Source organism: Leptidea sinapis, chromosome 15 (genome assembly GCF_905404315.1).
Source record: "Leptidea sinapis chromosome 15, ilLepSina1.1, whole genome shotgun sequence".
NCBI classification, from domain to species: domain Eukaryota; kingdom Metazoa; phylum Arthropoda; class Insecta; order Lepidoptera; family Pieridae; genus Leptidea; species Leptidea sinapis.
In genome coordinates this window covers 6,764,871-6,786,703 of record NC_066279.1, presented here as the reverse complement: position 1 = coordinate 6,786,703, position 21,833 = coordinate 6,764,871, and the positions used below count along the sequence as shown (strand labels likewise).

General features: G+C 36.6%; 2 protein-coding genes across 8 annotated transcripts; one reads left to right on the top strand and one right to left on the bottom strand.

Moving 5' to 3' along the window:
* The first annotated feature begins 10,102 nt into the window (after window positions 1-10,102).
* On the top strand, window positions 10,103-14,252 carry LOC126968208 (uncharacterized). 5 transcript variants are annotated; one of them, XM_050813068.1, is made up of 7 exons: window positions 10,103-10,121; window positions 10,369-10,425; window positions 10,512-10,754; window positions 10,919-11,217; window positions 11,297-11,863; window positions 12,429-12,788; window positions 13,305-14,252. In XM_050813068.1, exons 3-7 carry the CDS (start codon window positions 10,514-10,516, stop codon window positions 13,449-13,451), a joined length of 1,614 nt encoding a protein of 537 aa, XP_050669025.1. In that variant the 5' UTR covers window positions 10,103-10,121; window positions 10,369-10,425; window positions 10,512-10,513; the 3' UTR covers window positions 13,452-14,252. The 5 variants fall into 5 exon arrangements, with proteins under 5 accessions (XP_050669025.1, XP_050669024.1, XP_050669022.1 ...); XM_050813067.1 differs by lacking the exon at window positions 10,103-10,121 and adding an exon at window positions 10,224-10,286; XM_050813065.1 differs by lacking the exon at window positions 10,103-10,121 and adding an exon at window positions 10,248-10,299.
* A 220-nt stretch (window positions 14,253-14,472) lies between these two features.
* Window positions 14,473-16,450, bottom strand: LOC126968238 (mpv17-like protein 2). Of its 3 annotated transcripts, none has more exons than XM_050813119.1 (4): window positions 16,302-16,450; window positions 15,862-16,104; window positions 14,919-15,157; window positions 14,473-14,818 (listed from the first exon to the last, which is right to left on the bottom strand). In XM_050813119.1, exons 2-4 carry the CDS (start codon window positions 16,085-16,087, stop codon window positions 14,666-14,668), a joined length of 618 nt encoding a protein of 205 aa, XP_050669076.1. In that variant the 5' UTR covers window positions 16,088-16,104; window positions 16,302-16,450; the 3' UTR covers window positions 14,473-14,665. The 3 variants fall into 3 exon arrangements, with proteins under 3 accessions (XP_050669076.1, XP_050669075.1, XP_050669077.1); XM_050813118.1 differs by having other exon boundaries at window positions 16,179-16,443; XM_050813120.1 differs by having other exon boundaries at window positions 15,862-16,093; window positions 16,302-16,417.
* Window positions 16,451-21,833: the final 5,383 nt, after the last annotated feature.

Below are 21,833 nucleotides of genomic sequence, written 5' to 3'. Positions count from 1 at the left end.
ATAGATGAATGACTCGATCCTGGCAGAAAGGTCTGCGCTTTATATCAAAACGGACTGCGGAGCTTTAATCCGGGTTCACCTCAATACGCCATTTCCTAAACCAGTCACCTAGCTCATTAAGTGAGCGTTGGAGCCTGGAGAGGACTGAAGATATCTTTTGGGACTGGACGTAGAGAGCGGTATCGTCAGCGAAGAGAGAGAGTTGGACTCCATTACTAGGGATGGGAATATCGTTGGTATACGATATGTATAGAAGCGGTGAGAGCACTGAGCCCTGTGGTACCCCAGCCGTGAGCAGGCGAGGGGAGGAGAGGACATCTTCATGTCTGAAACGAAAGGTACGATTGTGGAGATAAGAAGCAACTATGCGGACTAATCGAGATGGGAGGCCTAGAGCGTGGAGTTTATATAATAGACCTTCGTGCCAGACTTTGACCAAAAGCCTTGGCGACGTCGAGGAAGACAGCGATTGTCTTCTTACATTTTGGATAGAACCCGCTGTAGATGTACTGTACAATGCGGTGGACTTGTTGAGGACAAGAGTGTTGAGCCGAAGCCGAGTCGAAAGCCGAATTGTTGGGGTATTATTAAGGGAGGACCGACCGTTGGAAAGAGATGCTTTCTCTTACGGAACAGAATTACCCGTTCAAAGACTTTCCCCATAGCCTTGAGGAGGCTGATGGGGCGATGGTTGGAGGGGATATTGAGGGGTTGCCCTGGTTTAGGAATCCCTATAAGTATGGCCTCTTTCCAAGCGGTTGGAAAGAAGCAGTGGTCGAGGAAGGCGTTGAAAAGGACGACAAGAAAGAAGATCACCTGCTCGGGGAAGTGTATGAGCACCAGTGTTTAGGCCAAATATGCCTAAAGGGTTTTTATAAATAGTGAAACAGTCACCACATTAATTAATTAATTTACTAATGAATTAAATATTGTGGGTGCACAAAGAGTTGCACTAATTCCTTCTCTTTCCTACCTGCACCCTATCCCTCCCACTTACGGAGTAGCGCGAGCGCAGCGGATCGATGCGTTCCGCGAGGAGTAATTACTTAGTTAGTATTGAAGGCGTACTGAACTTGTATTGATCAAGTATTGAACTTGTCAACGCGCGCCGTGATAACTCATTAATCGTCTCCTTACGTGTAATCTCGTGATCAAGTGTCTTGTGATCCCTTGTTTCATCATTATCGAATTCGGGAAGGAAGAGTGGCCACTCAAAGAAAACGTCTACAAAATATAGAGGGAAATTCGCGACCCGGCACGTGGTGGAAGAATCGCTGCTGCTCTGGTAAGTCCTCCTGTCTTATTTCCTTACACCGGCTTCCTAATTAAAATATTCACCTAGATCCAGCGCATACATATTTTTTGGTCACTTCGGCCAGGGATATCTAACTTAATTAAATTTGTTAATTCTGTTAGTCGGCCGCCATATTAAATTGTTAATACTTAATACGTTGGCTGTTTCACTGTTACTTACTTAACATTACGTCAATCAGTAGATATCTAATTAACGATGGCCACTTCTAAATCACAAGAACAAATATTTGACCGTAATTTACGTAGGTTAGAAATTAAAGTAAAGGCCTACTTTACACGTATGCAGGATATGTACGATAGTATTGCGAAGTTGGATACTGCCGATAAAATAGACACATTTTTGTCTAAGGCTAGTACGATCGACATTATTCGATCGGACTTTGTACGTACATTAGACGAACGTAATGAGTTGTTAGCTTCAGAAGTAAACGCTGGTGAGCCAAATTATGCAGCCATGCTTGCTTTTGAAGACCTATATGCGTCTGTTAGATTCAAATACTCGCAGTTGTCATCGCGTCCCAATACACACAATACCTGTGAAACCAAAATGGCGTTTCACAAGTCAAGCCCAAAATTACCGAGGCTTGAATTAATGTCTTTTAATGGCGAATTAGAAAATTGGGCTATATTTTATGAAACATTCAAGTCAAGTATTCACGAAAATATAGAACTAAATGATAGTGAGAAAATTCAATATTTAATGGGTAAATTAACGGGAAAGGCATTAACTATTTGTCAGGGTTTTATGCCAACGGCTGAAAACTATTCGGTTCTCTGGCAGACATTAATTAATAAATATAACGACAAACGCGTACTGGCTGCATCGTACTTCGATAAGCTGTTAAACTTACCTTCCGTTAACGAAGATTGTTCTAATAGTCTAGATAACTTCATAGATAAATATTCATCTCTAATTAGTTCGTTAAAACAATTAAATTTAGATAATTTGGAAGATTTTATTTTTATTCATTTAGGTTCAAAAAAGGTTGGCTTAAATATTTTGAAATCGTTTGAAATGCATCACGGTACTTCAGTTAAACTTCCATCATGTTCGCAATTTATAGACTTTATTCGTAATCAGTCACATATTTTACAACGAGCTAATAATATTGTAGGTACGAGGCAGTCTAGTTACAAGTCGGTAAAGAATAGTACGTCCTTTTCAACTTCTCGTCCCAATAGTAATAATTATAATAAAATTAGTAAGACTTTTATTATTAAAGATCAAAACAAATGCTATTGCTGTGGTAATACCGAACATTTTCAGTTGCGGTTTTGTAAGAAATTTAATGCATTATCGCCCACGGAGCGTTTTGATTTTATTAAATTAAATAAAGGCTGTGTCAATTGTCTAAGTAAAGAACACACAGTTCGTCACTGTACTTCTAAATCGACGTGTACGCAATGTTCACGGAGTCATCATTCACTTCTTCATTTTACGTCTGAATTAAATCGCGAACCTCACTCGAAAATACTGAGTGAACGGATAACAAATGCCAGCTTTGCCACTAATGTTAGTTCATCGCAAGCTGCGCATGCGACGGCCGCATCGCCACAATCTATTTCTTTGTGTGCCATTAATCCGAGCGCCGACGTACCGCGCGCACAATCGCCTGGTCATACTATTCTACTCGGTACCGCGCAATGTAACGTTATTGATTGCGCGGGAAATAAAAACACCGTTCGGATTTTAGTGGACAGCGCGTCGCAAAGGGATTTAATTACACTTAATTGTTGTAAGAAATTAAATTTACAACTATTGCCCTCCCCTACAAAATATGTTTATGGAGTAGGTGACTTAACGAATCCTATTGAAGGATATACTAATATTACTTTACGTTCACGTTTGGACGATTCCATTCCATTTCTTTTACTATTAAGCCTTTAGTGACTCATCGTATTACCGGCGAGTTACCGTCCGCTACAATTGATTGCGAACGTCTAGAATATTTAAAAGGCATTCAATTAGCCGATTGTTCTTATTCAGAACCTAGTGATATCGACTTATTAGTTGGGTCCGATTTCTTCGCTCGTATAATACGACCAAATATTATTGCCCGTGGTATGAACGAACCCGTGGCTATCGAAACCTTATTTGGGTTTATTATTTACGGTCAGGCTCCGGTTTTATACCCCGAGACTGATATTCACACTTATTGCACATTAGATTACAATAATTCTTTTGAAAAATCCGTTGGTCGTTTTTTCGAATTGGAAGACGTACCTAAAGCGAATATACTTTCGTCGGAAGAACAAGAATGTGAGAATTTTTATTCCGAGACCACCGCGCGTGATCATTGCGGTCGCTACATTGTTGCATTGCCGTTCAAGGATGATCCGAGTAAATTAGGGAACTCGTTACAGGCAGCTACGCGTCGGTATTTATCTTTAGAGCGTAAATTATTATCGAACGTAGATATTCATTCAGAATATCATAGAGTATTTAGAAAAGGGCTATTTAGCACCCATCACAAATAATAATTCGTTTAATTCTCATTATGTCATACCACATCACGTTGTCTTGCGACCTGATAAAAGTACTACAAAATTACGTGTGGTACTCGATGCAAGTATGAAGACATCATCAGGGTTGTCACTCAATGATATGTTGCATGTTGGACCAAATCTTCAAAATGATTTGTTTAAAATTATATTGAATTTTAGACTGTTTCCAATAGCGATCAATGCTGACATTAAACAAATGTTTTTAAGGATTTTAGTGAAAAATGAAGATAGACCGTATCAAATGGTTTTATACCGAGAAAACAATAATCAGCCGCTTCGCTTGTTTCAAGTAACGAGGGTACCATTCGGTTTATGTTGTAGCCCGTACCTCGCAATACGAACGGTTCGTCAATTGATAACCGACGAAGGCTCGCTTTTTCCGGCCGCGGCTCCCGTTGCTGAGCGTGACATATTTATGGATGACCTTGCCACCTCTTGCGGAACCCCTCGCGAAGGCATCGAGTTATCTCAACAATTAGTTGAGTTGTTCCATGCTGGCGGGTTCGATTTAGTTAAATTTTCTAGTAATTCGGTTGAAGTTATGGAAAGCATACCATCCTCCGCTCGGGTTTCGTCTGATGTCGAGTTCAGCCCTGACGATTCGATAAAAATATTAGGCCTACGGTGGCTACCGTCTGAAGATGTTTTTGCGTTCACAGTAAACATTCGTGAATGTGAATGCACGAAACGTAATATTTTATCCACTATTGCCCGAATATGGGACTTAATGGGATTGGTGGCCCCAGTCACTCTACTGGGAAAATTAATTATTCAATCATTGTGGAGTGAACACATTGATTGGGATGAAAAGCCACCACAAAAAATAGATTCTTTGTGGCGCCAAATTGAGTCGGAATTACATGTTCTGGAAACCGTTAAAATTCCGCGTTTTGTAGGATACGACCCACAGTGCGTTGTTAGTGTCTTAGGCTTCGCGGACGCTTCCGAGAAAGCCTATGGTGGGGTCATTTATCTTCATATTTATTTTCCGAATGAAAATAAATTCTTAACTAATTTAATTTGTGCTAAATCTAGAGTAGCTCCTATACGTACCGTTTCATTGGCTAGATTAGAACTTTGCGGTAATTTAATTTTAGCTAAATTAATGCGTTCAGTTATCGAGACATATTCGCAGCGTATAAAAATTAATAATATTTATGCATTCACGGATAGCATGGTAGCTTTAGCATGGATCAATGCACCAGCATCTCGTTGGCATACGTTTGTGGCGAATAGGGTTGCTAAAATTCAAACCCTGTTGTTGCCTAGTAACTTCTATTTTATATCAGGTAAAGAAAATCCTGCCGACTGTTTGTCGCGTGGCCTTACTCCAGCACAACTGGCTGCTCATCCACTGTGGTACCATGGTCCGCGCTTTGCCGATCTGCCTATGTCCCAGTGGCCTATTAGCGAATATAATCAGACTACTGATATTGATGTCCCTGAAAGAAAGCCTACTGTTTTAGTTTCAGTAGATAAGATTGAGCTTCCTCTTATACTTTCTCTTGCATTAAGAGTTTCGTCTTGGAATAAATTAATTAGAATTGTAGTTTATATATTACGGTTTTTGAAGAAATTACCCAAAACCTTTCAAGTTACCCATTTAGATTACGCGGAATTAACAATTATAAAGGAATTGCAACGTTATTACTTTCATGATGAATTCAGTAAAATACAGTGTAATAAAACATTGTCACCTGCCTTTCAAAAATTGAAAGCGTTTGTGCATAATGGTATTTTTCGCGTCGGCGGACGTTTGAGTAATGCCGATTTGCCCTACGATAGTCAACATCCTATATTACTTCCCCCACGTGATCATATTGTAAATTTAATAATAGATCATTATCACCAAAAATATTTGCATACTGGACCTCAATTATTAATGTCAATATTACGTCAAAAATATTGGATATTGTCTGCTCGAAATATTGTTCGTAAACGAGTACAATTATGTAATATTTGTTTTAAATTTAAACCTAAAAATGAATTTCCTGCAATGGCAGATTTGCCTGCAGCCAGAGTACAGGAAGCTAAGGCATTCTTTCACACCGGAGTCGACTATGCGGGTCCCTTACGCGTTATTCCTTATCGTAAGCGTGGTGTTCGTAGTCAGAAGGCCTACATTTGCCTTTTTGTGTGCCTCGTCACTAAAGCGGTGCATATAGAATTGTCGAGCGACTTAAGTACAGAATCATTTTTAAATTCTTTTAAACGTTTTATAGCACGACGTGGCCCCATTAAATTCGTTTATAGTGATTGCGGTACTAATTTTATTGGCGCCAAGTCATACTTGGAAGAAATATACAAATTAACGTCATCACAAGAATATAATAATAAGCTAACATCAGAGCTTTCAGGCAATGCAATTGAGTGGAAACTTAATCCACCTGCATCTCCACACTTTGGTGGTATATGGGAAGGTAATATTCGGAGTGTAAAAATGCATTTGCAAAAGGTAGTTGGTCTTCAGCTACTTACTGTAGAAGAAATGAATACCCTCTTAACGCAGATCGAGGCGGTGCTGAATACCAGGCCTCTGTCTGTCCTTAGTTCAGACCCTTCTGAGCCGTTGCCGTTAACCCCGGCTCATTTTCTAACTTTAACGCCCTTAAAGTCGTTTCCTTCTGAATCGATTCCTAGAGATGTGAATATTATAGACAGGAAGCGTATGATTGACAGTCTATTGCAGTCATTCTGGAGACGATGGAAGTTAGAGTACTTAAATACATTGCAGTGTCGTAATAAATGGTTGAGCAATACGTCACAAATTAAAGAAGGTACCATTGTATTGTTGTACTCAGATAATAGTCCACCTTTAGATTGGCCTCTGGGTATAATTGAAAAGATATTTCCCGGTAAAGACGAGGTTGTGAGGGTTGTCGATGTACGTACTAAGTCCGGTGTATATCGCCGACCGGTAGTCAAATTATATCCACTTCCATCTCAATAATTACATACAGTCCACTTAGTATTAACATAAAATAATAGTAGCTTAAAATAAAAATTAGATTATTATATTAAATAAGTCAATAGTTATAAGTAACATTGTTGTACAATTAACTTTAATTACCTTTTAACTTAATTAGGTTGGTTGAAAGAACTGGGTTCCATCAAACTGGGGGGCATGTTTAGGCCAAATATGCCTAAAGGGTTTTTATAAATAGTGAAACAGTCACCACATTAATTAATTAATTTACTAATGAATTAAATATTGTGGGTGCACAAAGAGTTGCACTAATTCCTTCTCTTTCCTACCTGCACCCTATCCCTCCCACTTACGGAGTAGCGCGAGCGCAGCGGATCGATGCGTTCCGCGAGGAGTAATTACTTAGTTAGTATTGAAGGCGTACTGAACTTGTATTGATCAAGTATTGAACTTGTCAACGCGCGCCGTGATAACTCATTAATCGTCTCCTTACGTGTAATCTCGTGATCAAGTGTCTTGTGATCCCTTGTTTCATCATTATCGAATTCGGGAAGGAAGAGTGGCCACTCAAAGAAAACGTCTACAAAATAAAGAGGGAAATTCGCGACCCGGCACGTGGTGGAAGAATCGCTGCTGCTCTGGTAAGTCCTCCTGTCTTATTTCCTTACACCGGCTTCCTAATTAAAATATTCACCTAGATCCAGCGCATACAACCAGGTTGGAAATACCGTCGGCCCGAATTTTGTGTGTCGAATTTTAATCTACGGATGATGGATTTAACCTCCTCGACAGTAGTTGGAATGGGATCGTCGGTGAGAGGCATTGAGTTCAGACGGCTGACCTCATTCACAACCGACGCTACGTGGATGGGTTCATAAGAAGAAGTGCTGGGTGAGCATTGTGAAGCAATGCTTTAAGCAAAACACTCCGCTTTATCCCCGTCCTCGAAGGCTGTACTGCCATCGGGGCGTATCAAAGGCGGAGTGTGAAGTATTGCGTCAGTACGAAGGGCTTTCGCCACTTTGTAATACGCCTGGTGTGAGGGGGAAATGTTCTCCATGAGTGAATCCCAATTGGAATTCCTCAGTTCGGAGAGACGTAACCTAACTTGGCGCTGGAGGAAGTTAGCGCGTGACCTATAAGTAGTTGGGCGTTGGGTATTTGGCAGCTCTTCTGAGAGCTGTGTTCTTGGCTCTAATGAGGTTCATGACGTAAAGCGGGAGTTTATGGTTGTTAAACTTAACCACCCGCTCGTTGTCATGGAGAGCGGACTGCACTGTTTGGGTAAGTGCGTTTACCGTGATGTCAATCTTATCCGTACTATCGAAATAGTTGGACGAGACTGCATACGGTGAATTGGGGGCATCAAACGTTGAGGCAAGAGATTCCCTGTAACCTTCCCAGTTGGTGAGGTTCCCGATCGCCCTTAAATTGAGAGCGACACCCTTGACCAAGGCGAAGTCTAAAATATCAGGAGAGTGTCCAACGCGATCCGGGTAGTGAATTGGAGAAATGGGACTTAGGACGTCTAAGTCCATAGACCTAACTAGACAGCGGAGCTTGATGCCATTCCCGTTTGTGGATAGGCACTTCCAGTCAGTGTGTTTGGAGTTGAAATCTCCAAACAAGATGACTGAGTCATCTAGTGAGAGAAGAGTCTCAAGATCGCTCTGGAGCGGGATCTTGTTAGTAGGGTGGTAGATTGAGGCTATGATCAGAGACGGATGTCCTGACATGCCCAACTGGCAAACGGTTGCTTCCATGTTGATAAGCGCTGGAGTAGTAATATGCGAGCAGTGAAGGGATCTTTTGTAGTGCCTCCGCCATGACGGCCGTCGGCTCTGCCATTGTGTACAAAAGAGTAGGAAGGGATCGATAAGCCCTTAGAAGCGTCGGGTTTAAGGAATGTTTCTTGGATAAGCAATAGGTCAATGTCCTCATTGCGAACAAATTCCTTAATCTCTGGGAGGTTGGTGCGCAGGCCGCGCGTATTGAATGAGACAAGTGATACGCCCTTAGGCTTCACTCGACCCATGTTCTGTGATGAAGAGTTATGCGTTTGAAACATTAAGACAGAGTGTTCACCAAATCTTGGTGCTCAATCATCGCAATAAGACGCTCCTTGGCAGACCTAGCTGCTTTGTATTTACTTGCCAGAATGTTGAATTCTTTATCAAATGAGCCGGAAGCCGCTCTTTTATACCCTCGTCCCATGAAATGACGCGCTGTGATTGGTCGGCTGTTGTGACGTATTACCCCCGGAAGAGATACGTAACAAAGGTGAAGGGACTAAATTGGTTTGTTCAAACACTAAAGAAAACTCAAATCATTTGAATAATTATGGATTTCCCAATATGGCAAAGTAACGCCTACTTCAATTATGTACTGTGTTATTTATATAATAATACTTTATTTTACACAACTTTATTTATTTTTTTATTTATATAATAATACAGATAGTCTATATAAATGGCAAACGGTCTTCGGGTAAACCTGTGGGATAGCTGTTCCACAGGGGTCTATTCTCGGTCCTTTCTTGTTTCTTATATATATTAACGATCTACCGTTTGTGGTAGATGATTGCCATGAGATTGTAATGTTTGCTGATGATACTTTACTTATTTTTTAAAGTGAAGCGTCGTGCAGATATTGATGACGAGGTAAGCATTGCACCCTCAAAGATAGGGTGTTGGTTTGAGACGAATAATCTGCACTTCTTCTCTCTCAGAGCGCCATTTGTTTCTGAAGCGGTAGTAGTATCTACTATATCAGAAATGACATCAAAAATAATTCTAAAGGAATCAATTTTGAGAAAATAAATGCCTTTTATGCCTTTTAATAAATAATATATTTATATACAGCTATAAGCAACTAGTTTCACAATCGCTTAATAAAAGGTCGTCAAAAATGTCCGAGCGGCGTTGCTTATACGTATACATTAACTTATCTAAATAACATTAAAATATTCATTGAAATTTACACCTTACTTGGTGGCTTATATTATGCGAACATTTCATAAACGTTTCTAGTATTCAAAGAAAATTCCTTTTTGTTGACAAAATCAACTAGACACTACAAGAAGCGCCCGTTCTCGAGAACGATCTGCCCCACGACTCTGCCACAAGTAGTTTCCTTCCTACTTTTGCTGCTGAATCTCCACCAACGACACTTTTCAGGACGATATCACACGGGTGTCTTAAAAACCAGCACAAACAGCTACAAAAAAAGCAATCAGTTGGAAATTGCAAGAGAGTATCAGCGGGGGTGATCCTTATCATGAGATCCATATTATTATTATATTTTTAAATTTAAGGTCGACTTATTAGTAATTACGAATATCCTTAGTCTATTGCCATGAATAACAAATAAAACAATGGTAAAGAAAACATTTGACTAAAATTGATTACTATTAAAGTTAGTACCTACTAAATAGTAGTTCGGGCTTAACTCAAAATACAGATTAGGACTTTTAGTGTCTTTACTCTCTTTAGGCCTACCGCCTAACCTTTGCACGCGTAATAGACAATAGTGTTTTGATAAAGTTAGTTTATTTTGTAGGTATAAAATAAGACATGGGTGTTGTGTGGTTGAATACATATTTAATTATTGTTTCTACTTTCTAGTGAAACTTGAAGAAAATACAGGAAGATATTGAAATCTCTCGGCATGATTTTATTTAGGTGCGAATAAGTATTTTTATCGTGTTAAGTTATTAGTGAAAGAGTTTGTATTACAGTTCATAATAAATTTTAACGCAATATTTCAGAAATGTCAGAAATAAAGAATAAAAACCAAATCTTAGCTGCAATCGATCATTTGCGTGAACGAAAGTCGCGTCCAGACATAAACAGAATTTGTAAGTTTATGCTTAAATGTTTTAAAGTATCACCAAAGGATACCAAAGCTGATTTAAAACGTTGTTTGAAAGAAAAAAGTATCTATAAAGTTGATTATAAGGATAATGTAAGCTATAGAAACGCTGCAAAGTGGGTAAAAACAAGTGACAAAAGTAAGTTAATACTAAAATTATGGTAATTCAAAATTTAAGTTGCATTTGGTAATTTCATGTTCATCTAAGTAGTCAGAAGAAATAAACTATGGGTAATCATATAGTGAATATAACTACTGCATTTTTTTTTATTATAAGTAATATAAAATTATTTGTCTGCTCAGAGATGAGTTCACCAGTTGCAACAAATGAGAGAAGAATAATAACATCTGCAATTGCAACATTGATCTATCAAGATCAGAGCTACTTGGAAAATGGAATTGCATTTAATGAACTAGTAAGAGTTGCTGCTTCTCAGGATCAAAAATATACTAAGAAACAACTTGAAGGTATCATAAATAAAGAGTTGTCATCTGGTAGTCTTGTTAAATTACCAAATGGGGCATTAGCATTAGGACCAGCTGACCATGATGCTGATAGCTCTGACAGTTTTAAATTTGAGTATAATGATTCCAATACAAAAGTAAGTTTATAAGTTAGCAGAGTTGCTGAGATTAAGACCCATAACAATTATTGTAGTATTTATTCCCTTATAATTTTAGATGACTTCATCTGCTAACTCTTCATGTCGATCCTCCCCACAGAGGATGAGAGGTCGACCTAAAAAGCATACAGGAGGAGGTACAAATAACAAATCAAGTTCTATTTCAAATCAAAATGCTGCTGTGAGAGTAGGTGAAAGGCGTAAGATGGCTAAGAAAGTGTTTGATCCTTCTGATAACAATGTGCCAAGTAAAAGAAAAAGAGGGAGGCCAATAGGATCGCTTAATAAGAGCACTTTAAAAAAGAGATTGTTAGTAGCAGAAAGGAGAGGAGAAAATGAGGGTACACCAGTCTCTGAAAGTCAACAATCTTTAGATGGAAGTGGAGATGAATTAGATCAAGATGATTCTACATCTCAAGACACAACAGGTGGAGTTTGTTCAGTATGCTTAGTACAAAAGCCTAGAAATTCCAATGACAGACTATTGGTGTGTAGAGATTGCAACAATAAAGCTCATCTTAGTTGTCTTCAATCTGGTGCTGGTATATTAAAACCACGACCGGACAATACATGGCAGTGTCATAATTGTAAAACTTGTGTGGTATGCTGTGAAACTAATGATGCTGTAAGTATCAATTATTATAAAATAAAAGCATATCAATATTTCGGTTATTATTTATATTCATACTAGCTGACCCGGCGAACGTTGTTTTGCCATATAAATTGTATTGATCTTGTGCTAGCTAGTTGATAAGAGATGGCGCTAGTTGTATTCATTAGTAACAATCACACTTCTTTTATATTTTGTATAATTCACACTATAGTTTTATAAATTATAGCCTATATGTTATTCTGGTGTGTTAGCTATATTATTGTAAAGTTTCATCAAAATCTATTCAGTAGATTTTGCGTTAAAGAAGTTCAAACATACATCCAGACATACAAACTTTCACATTTATAATATTAGTAGGATGTTTTGTTTTTTAAAAGATTTAAACATTTGTAATTATAACAAAGTTTCACAATAACTGTTCATGCTGAACTGCAATATCAGAAAAATGTGATAAATAATATTGTCATCATCAACAATCATGTTAAATTGTAAAATTCTGTTATATGTAATTACATGTGTTATGATCTTTAGGTTTTAGGGAACTTTATTCGGGGCTTAAATATATTTAATTTTTTAGGGTATATTAACGGTGTGCAGTATTTGTTCAGATGCTTATCACACTCTTTGCCATACACCAAGAATACCAGAACGCTTGAAGGCTTGGGATCAATGGGAATGTAACAATTGTTTGGAATCCAGGCCTTCAGTAAATCAGTCCCCAGCCACAATATCCAATAATACAGAATGTAACAAGAAAAATGAAGCAAGTATAGATCCTTTTCTGAAACCACATGAAATTGATAGAGGTGCAGAAAAAGTTTCTAGTGAAGTCCCCATGGATCCCAGCATACCTGACATTACCAATTGGACTGTGGATGATGTTTATGATTATTTTATGGAACATTTACCTGAAGCAGCACCTATCTTAAGAGATCAGGTAAAGTCCTTTTTGCCTATAACATTCTTAGAAAAGATATAGAGAACAGATATTATGGACTAACAAATACATATATTATTTTATTTTTCATTTCACATTTTAAACTAGCAGGATGTTTGATGATCATCCTTTCTCAAACCTTACCAAACCACAACTTCAGAAAAGGTTGTTTTATGAGAAGAGGTGGTAAGAAACTTCATCCTTTTGAAAATAATTTTAACTAAAACATTTAAGTGTTACAAGAAAAATACTAAAAGTTAATTACTTACTTAAGTAAGTTATTGAGTACAATTTACATCATAACTTTAACCATACCACACCAAAGAAGTGTTTAGGCTAGGTATCACTACCATAATTTTTTTCTGTTGTTGAGCAGTAGTGGGCAAATGCTATTTGTGTTTCAGTTAAAAGATTGTCATAGTGTTTAAATTACATTAAAATTAACAAAAAATATTAAAGAAAAGTATTATAAATGTTTGTACTTAAAGTATTATAAATTTTTATTCTTACTTTCAGGAATTTGATGGTCCAGCTTTGAGTATGGCAAGGAGAGCTGATATTGTTAGGTGTTTAGGGCTTCCATTAGGCCCAGGATTAGCTTTATATAGAATAGTGGTAAAGCTTCAAACAAAGAAAGATGACTGGAGAATGTGCTGGGGTTGAAAATAAGTAATCTGATTGTGAACCCATTACCTAACAATAATAAAGTGTGTTAAGTCAGCACTTCCTTTGGCTTGATTGCAGTGATATTCCTGTTTGGCCTAAATCAGTTGTATCATTATTTATTTTTAGTTAACATTAGATTAGTATACAGCAGTGTATGTCACATACACGAGCTAACCATTGCAGGTGTAAGGAAAGCCCTGTGCAAGGCACAGCTACAAAACTTCATGACTTATATCACATACCAAGAAGGTTATGTACAAGCTGTGCCCGGGATGTGGGTTTTTATATATACCATGAATAGCATCATATTAAATGTGTGAAGCTTTGAAAATGTACCTCACACGAGGCTAGGCTTACATTTGCTACAGTCTAGCATAATTCATGGCTTAATTGGTAGTGGTAAATGTTTCTCAAAACAATCATGGATTGGATATATAAATAAAATTTGAAAACAAAGTTTTTATGAACTATGTGGGACTCAAACCCGCAACCTCTCGTGTTCCATGCGAGTGCTATTCCAAGTGAGCCAACTGTTTGAGAGTTGTATTGTTGATAAAATCTTGTATGGTTTGTGCAACTCTCAGACTAAATAAATAATAATTACATAATAAAAAAACCCATTGCCAAAGCTAAAGTAATGCAGGGTTTTCACAAATCTGATCTGTTGGTGGGTTTGTTTGTATTCCATATAATTTATAACCCAATACAGGTTCCAATTTGATAATTTCTTGTACAGATGTTATTACTGTCCTTTAATGAATAATTCTATTTAAATAAATAATTTATATGAATGTGTTATTTCTTCTTTAATTTTCATTGATTCAACTTTTTTTAATACATTGTAATTCACATATGTTATTGAAAACAACTGAAAGGGTTGAACTTTTTGGATGGTTTATATTTGATGAAATGATTAAAATTTTGATCTATTGGCATATTAGAACTGAACACCATAAATTTCACTACAACCACAAGTTTCATCAACACTATCATATAGGTTGTTAAAAGAAAGATTAAAATGAACAAATTTTTTACTAATAAATATGGTACATTAATTAACAGGACATATTTAAATTATTATAAGTTAACAAATATTCTTACAATTACTATGTTGTAATGTATTTCCTAAGCAAAAGATCATTGTTTATTACATAATATATATGAGATCTATTTAAATTATACTGTAGACATTTGCTAAATTTATTTAAGTATCAAATTCCTTTAGGTTGTTCAAAGTCAAATTTCATATAAGATAAAAATACATTATATATCATGGTTGCAAAGTTTATATAAAATACCCTGTAGTGTGTTGGTAGGAAGTAAAAATTTATAAACTGAATTGGTGGCCAAAACAAACAGTCCCCCTAAAACATTGAAAATATTAAATAAGAACATTTACTGAAAACTAAAAAAAAGTATTCCAATAAAATATACTTTTATATATTGTTATATGATGCAACTTACTATGTAAACATATTTAAATTTTTCCTTTATTTCTTGGGTACTATCCTTAAATGTCTTTCCTTCCAGAACTCCCAGTGCATAAAAAAAACTAAGAATTGTTGCAGGAGAAGCTAGCAATTGATCATTCAAAATCTTTTTCACTACTGTTTTTATATCAGTATGGGGCAATACTTTGTCTAAATAAATATAGTAATAATGATGCAAAGGGCCCATTAAGCAACCAACAATGAACATCCTAGCTGTAAAAAAAATTATACTAGTATAAAAAAATAATTACTAATTCCAAGGGTCCAGTGTGTAAATATAAAGACCATTGACTGCTCTGCAATAGAGCTTTATAATAAATAATTTTACCCATATGGAAATGATATCTAGAAATATTAAACAAAGTAGGCATGAGCATCAGTTAGAACAAATAACAATGATTACATCTAAATTGACAACTCCAATGAACTAGCAGCGAAGAATGGTAATTTGTTAGTATGTAGATACTTACTTCATTTTATTATTACTTAATTTACTTGAATGTTGACAGTAAAGATATTATATTTTCATAAACATTATATTGAATTAAATTAATTAACTACTATTTATTGCCTTTTTACATTATTAAATCAAAATTATATTAAATAAAAATGGCAATACTTAATTAGTTAGCCTTCATTATTGTCCTTATTTCAATAAAATGAATGTATATAACATTTCTGTTCCATAGAAGAAAATAATTGAATTATTATAAATGTAATTACTATCAAATAACACAGGCCTAGTTTATCTCATAAAATAGTTTGGCTTGTAGGATCAGTGATTTGTTAATAAATCTGTTCAATTTAGACTCCAGTCTCATGTAATCACTAGCTCCCAATTTGATATCCTGTAATATAATGTTCTAAGCTTTTAAAATATGTGTCCCATATTAGTGTTAATTTTCAAAATAAATTACCTGTTCTAGACCAATCATATTTCTTTAATTTGTTTGCATGTAGTTCTATTTCTTGCTGAACTACATCTCCAATTAACATAAAACCACCTGAAGTAACACTGTTTGTCAGAAGGAGATTCTTTTTGAAAAAAAAATGTACACCACGATTGAAAGTGGATTTCATTCTTTGAGGTCGTTTTAAAGGACTAAATGCAACATTTAGCGTAATACATTTTAGAGCGATCATGATAATCTGAAACAGAACTATTAATTGATTCGTTAAGATCGTGTACATTATATTGCGTAATAATTCAGAACGTGAAATATTTTTTGTTTACTTTGAATAAAACTACTATTTTAGGTGCATAATATTGGGTAGATATTATGAAACTTAACAGCTCCTAACAATAAAAAGTTTCAATAGTCCAAATTGACACTATAAGTGAATATTATAAAATTACTATGATATAAATATAGCTTGGAAAACACGAGTTAATCGCGTTTTCCTTTCACATTTTTTCATGAATTCCATTTTTCATTTTTGTTTACTGCATGAAGTATTAGATTTTTAGTTGTCACTTGTCAGTCGTACGACCTGTTAAAGTCTTCAAAATCAAGCAAGATAGATGGAAACGATAAGTCACCTGTACCCTGTGTATCACTATTCTAACTCTAAGACAGTGACACTGTCTCAAATAATTAGAGAAGTTTTTTTTTTTAGACTATCAGCTCAATCAAAGAAGAATATAATAATTTTTCAATAAACTCGATTACATGACAAACCCCTGTTATGTTTATGGGCAAAAAAAATCTTGATGTAGGTAAGATCTTCATTTTATGACATAATCTTTAGAAGTGGTGTCCGCAGTCGGATAGAGCAATTATTATGCCTGGAGAACGCGTGAAAATATTAACGGAACGCACTAATATTACTTTGGCACGATGTGACTTTTTAAGATACGCAAAACTAAATCAAGATTTGATAAAATAATGTTGTCTTTACAGATGAAACATGGCTCAACGCTAACCCCACCGTATCCCGGACTAACGACACTGCTACTACAACCTCAGCACGCAGGTACATCAAAAGGTTTTGTACAAGACGCACTGCTTGCATTTAAAGAAAGAAATGTATGAAGTGTGGAAGAACATGCTTCTATCAGTGGAAGAACCGTCAATAATTTTTATTGATAACGCACCCTACCACTCGCCGAATTGACAACGCAAACCAATAAAAAAATTAAATAATTAACTGGCTTCACAAAAATGGAAAAATTATGGACGATTCCATGTTAAAAATATTAAAAACAAAAAAGAAACCAAAACAGTATGTGATCGATGAAATGGTATTAAATTATGGTCATATCGTCTAAGGACTCCACCATATGATTGCCAATACAACGCAATAAAAATTATATGGGCACTAGTAAAAGGGCATGCTGCAAGATACAATACAAGCCCTATCACAGCCTAATCACAGCTAATAAAATGTTGTATTTACTCAAAAACGCTTGCACCCACGTGACGGCCGAGAACTGGGCAAGTGTGGTGAAGAGAACTAAGAGAAATAAAAAATGTATGATTAGGACCGTAACATAGCATTTGATAATTTATGCACACACCATTGCTTCTGACGACTCATCTTAATGAAAGAAATTAAACCTGTTTAGTTATTTTATTTGTATGCCTTATAATAAGAGGGAAGTATAACCTTATAAAATGTTAAAACCTATTTAATATAATGGATTTTAACCTTAAAATTTTGTTGCCTGAATAAGTAATAATATAATACACCCTATTTACATATTAGCATTTATTTCTACTGATTATCCGTAATCTATGGCACTATCGTAGTAATCGTTATATGTGGCACATCACTATATACTTGTAGCTATACCTACAACCAATAATATCAATTAATACAAATGTATTGTAATGTAAACCTTCGTAGCATTATAGATCGTAGAAATATTTATCGTGCATATTAACTGTAACAAGCGTATGCCGAAAGATTCGTTCTTAAAAGAACATTTTATTTTATATACCGTAATATTAGCTCTTATAAGAACCATTTCATAATGCTGTACATCAAGTCATAGAATCATGCAGATCGCCAGTAGTCAGCTCATCGAAGTACAAGCATCGTCACGTTCTCTCGAAGACCGCAGATATACTCACGTGATCAGTCATATGCTCCGCGTTACACAACCTCACAGCAAGGCCGAGCGTACTCTACTAATGCATCGCGGGGTCGATCACTATTCATTCAATTTTAATCAATGAGTGACAGAGTGGGTGCTCAATGCTCATTGACATCGGATGATCGAGGATCGACGCAAGTTTACACAAGCGCGCGCTCGCTGGCCGGTTTACTGCGATAGTATTAGTTTTAGAGCGAGATAGAACACATAATATTATTCTCAATTCTTATTGAATGAAACGTTTAACTATTGGTCAAAATGTAAGCTTTAGTATTGGTGTGTGTTTTCTAAACTTGTAAATATTTTTTAAGTAACAATTGTAATTGGCTAACTAGTTTTAAGGATTTTGTATATAGTTATATCGTGTAACTGAAGTAAAATATAACTTGAATTAAATTTTAACTTAAACAATACGAAACTTCATAGGCGTGGGTTGTAAAACTTATAATAACATGGACAAAGTATATATATCAAATAAAACTAGTAGTGCGATAGAAAGAGATGACGTGCAGAAATCGAATTGGGATTCAAATCGATATGTAGCTGTTTTTTATTGTAACAAGTCATTCACCATCCCACCAGGGAGTTGAAGGCAAATGATATGAGACAGAAAGATTTTTACGGGGAATAAGTATTACTTTTTAGAACCGGCCGAAGAAATAAGAGATTCGACAAAGTGATCATAGTAAATCAAGACGTTACCATCATCAGAGAACAGGAAGGGAGTACATCGAATCATCCACGGTTTGAGTATAGCGAGACCAAGCTGCCTTATGCAATTTTTATTTTAGTTGGGTATAAGGATTGGGGGGAGGAATTGATCTATTATTTAGAGTAAGGATAACAGGGAAGTGGTCGCTACCAAAGGTAGTAAGAAGAGTTTGCCAGGATAGCTAATATGGAAGTTGCAGAAAGGGATATATATAGATCTACTGCCAATTTTTGGTTCTGATTGGGGTAAACTCTGCGAGTCGGAGAGCCATCATTCAGGATACAAAGATTCATATCCTCAAAAATTTTAAGCAAGTATGGAGCAAACCCGTCACAGTAGCAACACCCCCATAAAGAGTGGTGGGCGTGAAAATCACCCATAATAACAGTGGGACTGGGGAGAGAAGTTAGAATAGTTTAAATTTTTGGAAAAAGGGAGGGGCTTGGTTGAGAGATATACAGAGAGAAGAGATAATTATGTACAACTCTCACATCAACAGCATTAATCTGATTACTGTGAGAGGGGATAGGAATAGAAGAAAAAGAATGGTTTTGCGGGATGAAAATGGCAGTACCCGCAAAGCCGTCATCCCGCAAACAGAAGAAACCAGAGACCCGAAATCGGTCTCCAGGCCTCAGCCATGTCTCCGAGATGGCAATAATTATAACAGGACTATGAAGGTTCATTAAGGATATAAGATCTTGTTGTTTAGCAGGGATACTTTTACAGTTCCATTGCAGAAGAATTACTGTAGAGGCCATTGTTCAGGATCTTTAAAAAACGGGTTAGGTTTTAAGCAACGTTGGGCGGTAATGGAACTGCGCTGCATGGAGCAACGATGCTCAGGAGCAATGACGAAAGGTCTTCTAACATTTTTCCTTGGGATTGAAGGAAATCGGGTTGGCTGTTGCAAAGAGCACAGCCATTGAGTAGGGAGGTAGATGGGAGTTTGGATATAGCGTCATGGGCCTGCTTATTTTAATTTTTGCTAAGGGGGTATGGGGGTGAGGAGAACGAATAATTGTCTCCCGAAAATATGTTTTAGGGTTAGAAGTGGGTCAAGATGAGTTGATAGGTTGGGAGGAGTTAACGAGTCGAGGTGAGAATGTAGGAGAGGAGAACAAATCCCTTGTCATCTCCACATATGACCTGCGGACTGAGGGGAAACGGGCCGCTGCATCTAGATACGATATATTGTACTCAGATATAATTAGCTTTGTTTACCTGGCGTAAAACTGATAACTGAGCAATGCAAGAAGGAAGCATTTTCTTTTGGAACATCGCAGGACTCATCTGTGTGTAGCTGGGCACATCTGTGACACTTGAGCTAAGACGTATACTGTGCTTTAATGTGGCCAAAGTGACAGCAGTTCAGGCACTGAATAGTCGGGAATTTCTAGGTTTCAACAGGGAGAGACGTATAAAAAGAGAACATTTTTAAGGAAAGCATCTGGCTTTTAAAAGTCAAAACTACCGATTGAGTGGGCACCCACTCAACAATACCTTCAATAATGTTGTTGCGATTTAGGCAGTGGGCTTTCCAAACCTTGCCACAGCTGATCGGTAGTTCCAGGGATTCGACAAAGTTCTTCATAGACCAGTCTACAAGGACACTTCGGACTAGGCTCATCCATTAAAAGTTAGAATTACTGCTTTGTATTTTGTCAAAGTCAAAATCTGATTAGTTAGAAAGATATTAGCTGCTTGAGCGTTTGAAAATTCGACACTTATTCTGTTGCGGCCAACACTTTTAACACGTCCTTAACAATTTGCGTGAATTTATTTCGATGTAAAAACAAGCCAATCTTCAATGCAGGGATGGATATGCCTGCAGATGGGTCGGAGACCTCCGTTGACACGTGAACTATAAAAGGACCTTTTGTCTTACTTAAGGACCGTTATCCTTATTGTAACCTTTAGGTCTTCAGTGAAAGAGGGATGCGTGTACATGGTTTGTACGGATGCTTGGGGGGATTTAACCCTGATTTTTTCCACTTTCTGTAGCGGGATTTGAAATGCCGCTTCCGAGAGAAGGCCGCCTGGCGAGACGTATTTCTAGATCCATTGGGGTCTGGGGGAACCGGAGAGGGCTCCACTTCCATTCCCAACAAATTGAATTATACCAACACTTTTCAACAAAAAATAAACACTCTGAAAAACACCATACGTATGTCAACTGAATGTAGTGTTTAAATTCTCTTTGGTGTTGACCAAAGCTAAGTTGCCATTCCTATTCTATTCTATTCTTCCTACTATGGCTCCTGTGGAAGGTATACCACAAGTTTGCCAATGTCACGTTAAGGTAGACCACCAAGCTTAGAGTATTCTTTTACTAATTTTAATGGTATTGATCGGTGCTTAAGTTTGAAACAAGTTTTATTTTCTTATACCTGAAACAAATATACATGCTGTTAGGACTATAAGGGACAAACACAAATATAATTACTTAAATTATTTGATATAAGTACTTAGTGCTATTTACAACTTAATCTTATTTATTTTAATATATTTACACAAAATATATACAAAAGGAGTGAAAACTAGGGAGAGGAGACATTTAAAGGAAGTTGGGCGGGGAATTTCAGGAGTTATAAAATTGTATAAAGAAGGTTGTGTTAAAGGGCAATTGAAGAATAAATGATCCACGTTTCCCTCATGTAGACCAAATTCACACAAGGAATTGTCCCTAATTCTTATTTTAGCCAAAAATACTGGGGTACAAGCATGATTAAAACGTAAACGACAAATAGTTGAAATCACTGACTTGTTGGGAATTTTAAATTTCGAGAACCAAAGTTTCTGATCTCCATAAAATTTGCCTTTTGAGTTTTTGGAAACTTGCTAAATGCTGGACCAACTCTCATGCAACTTGGGTTTCAGGATGGTGCGCAAGTCATGGGAGAAAATTTTTGAGTATTGGAGGGAACCTGTTGCAATAGCTGTCTTCGCACAGGCATCAGCATTTTCGTTACCAAGAATGCCTGAATGGCCTGGAATCCATGCTAAAACGATGTTAATATTGAGGTCATAGAATTCTTTCAAAGATTCCCTTATTTTAAATATAATTGGAAAATGACTTT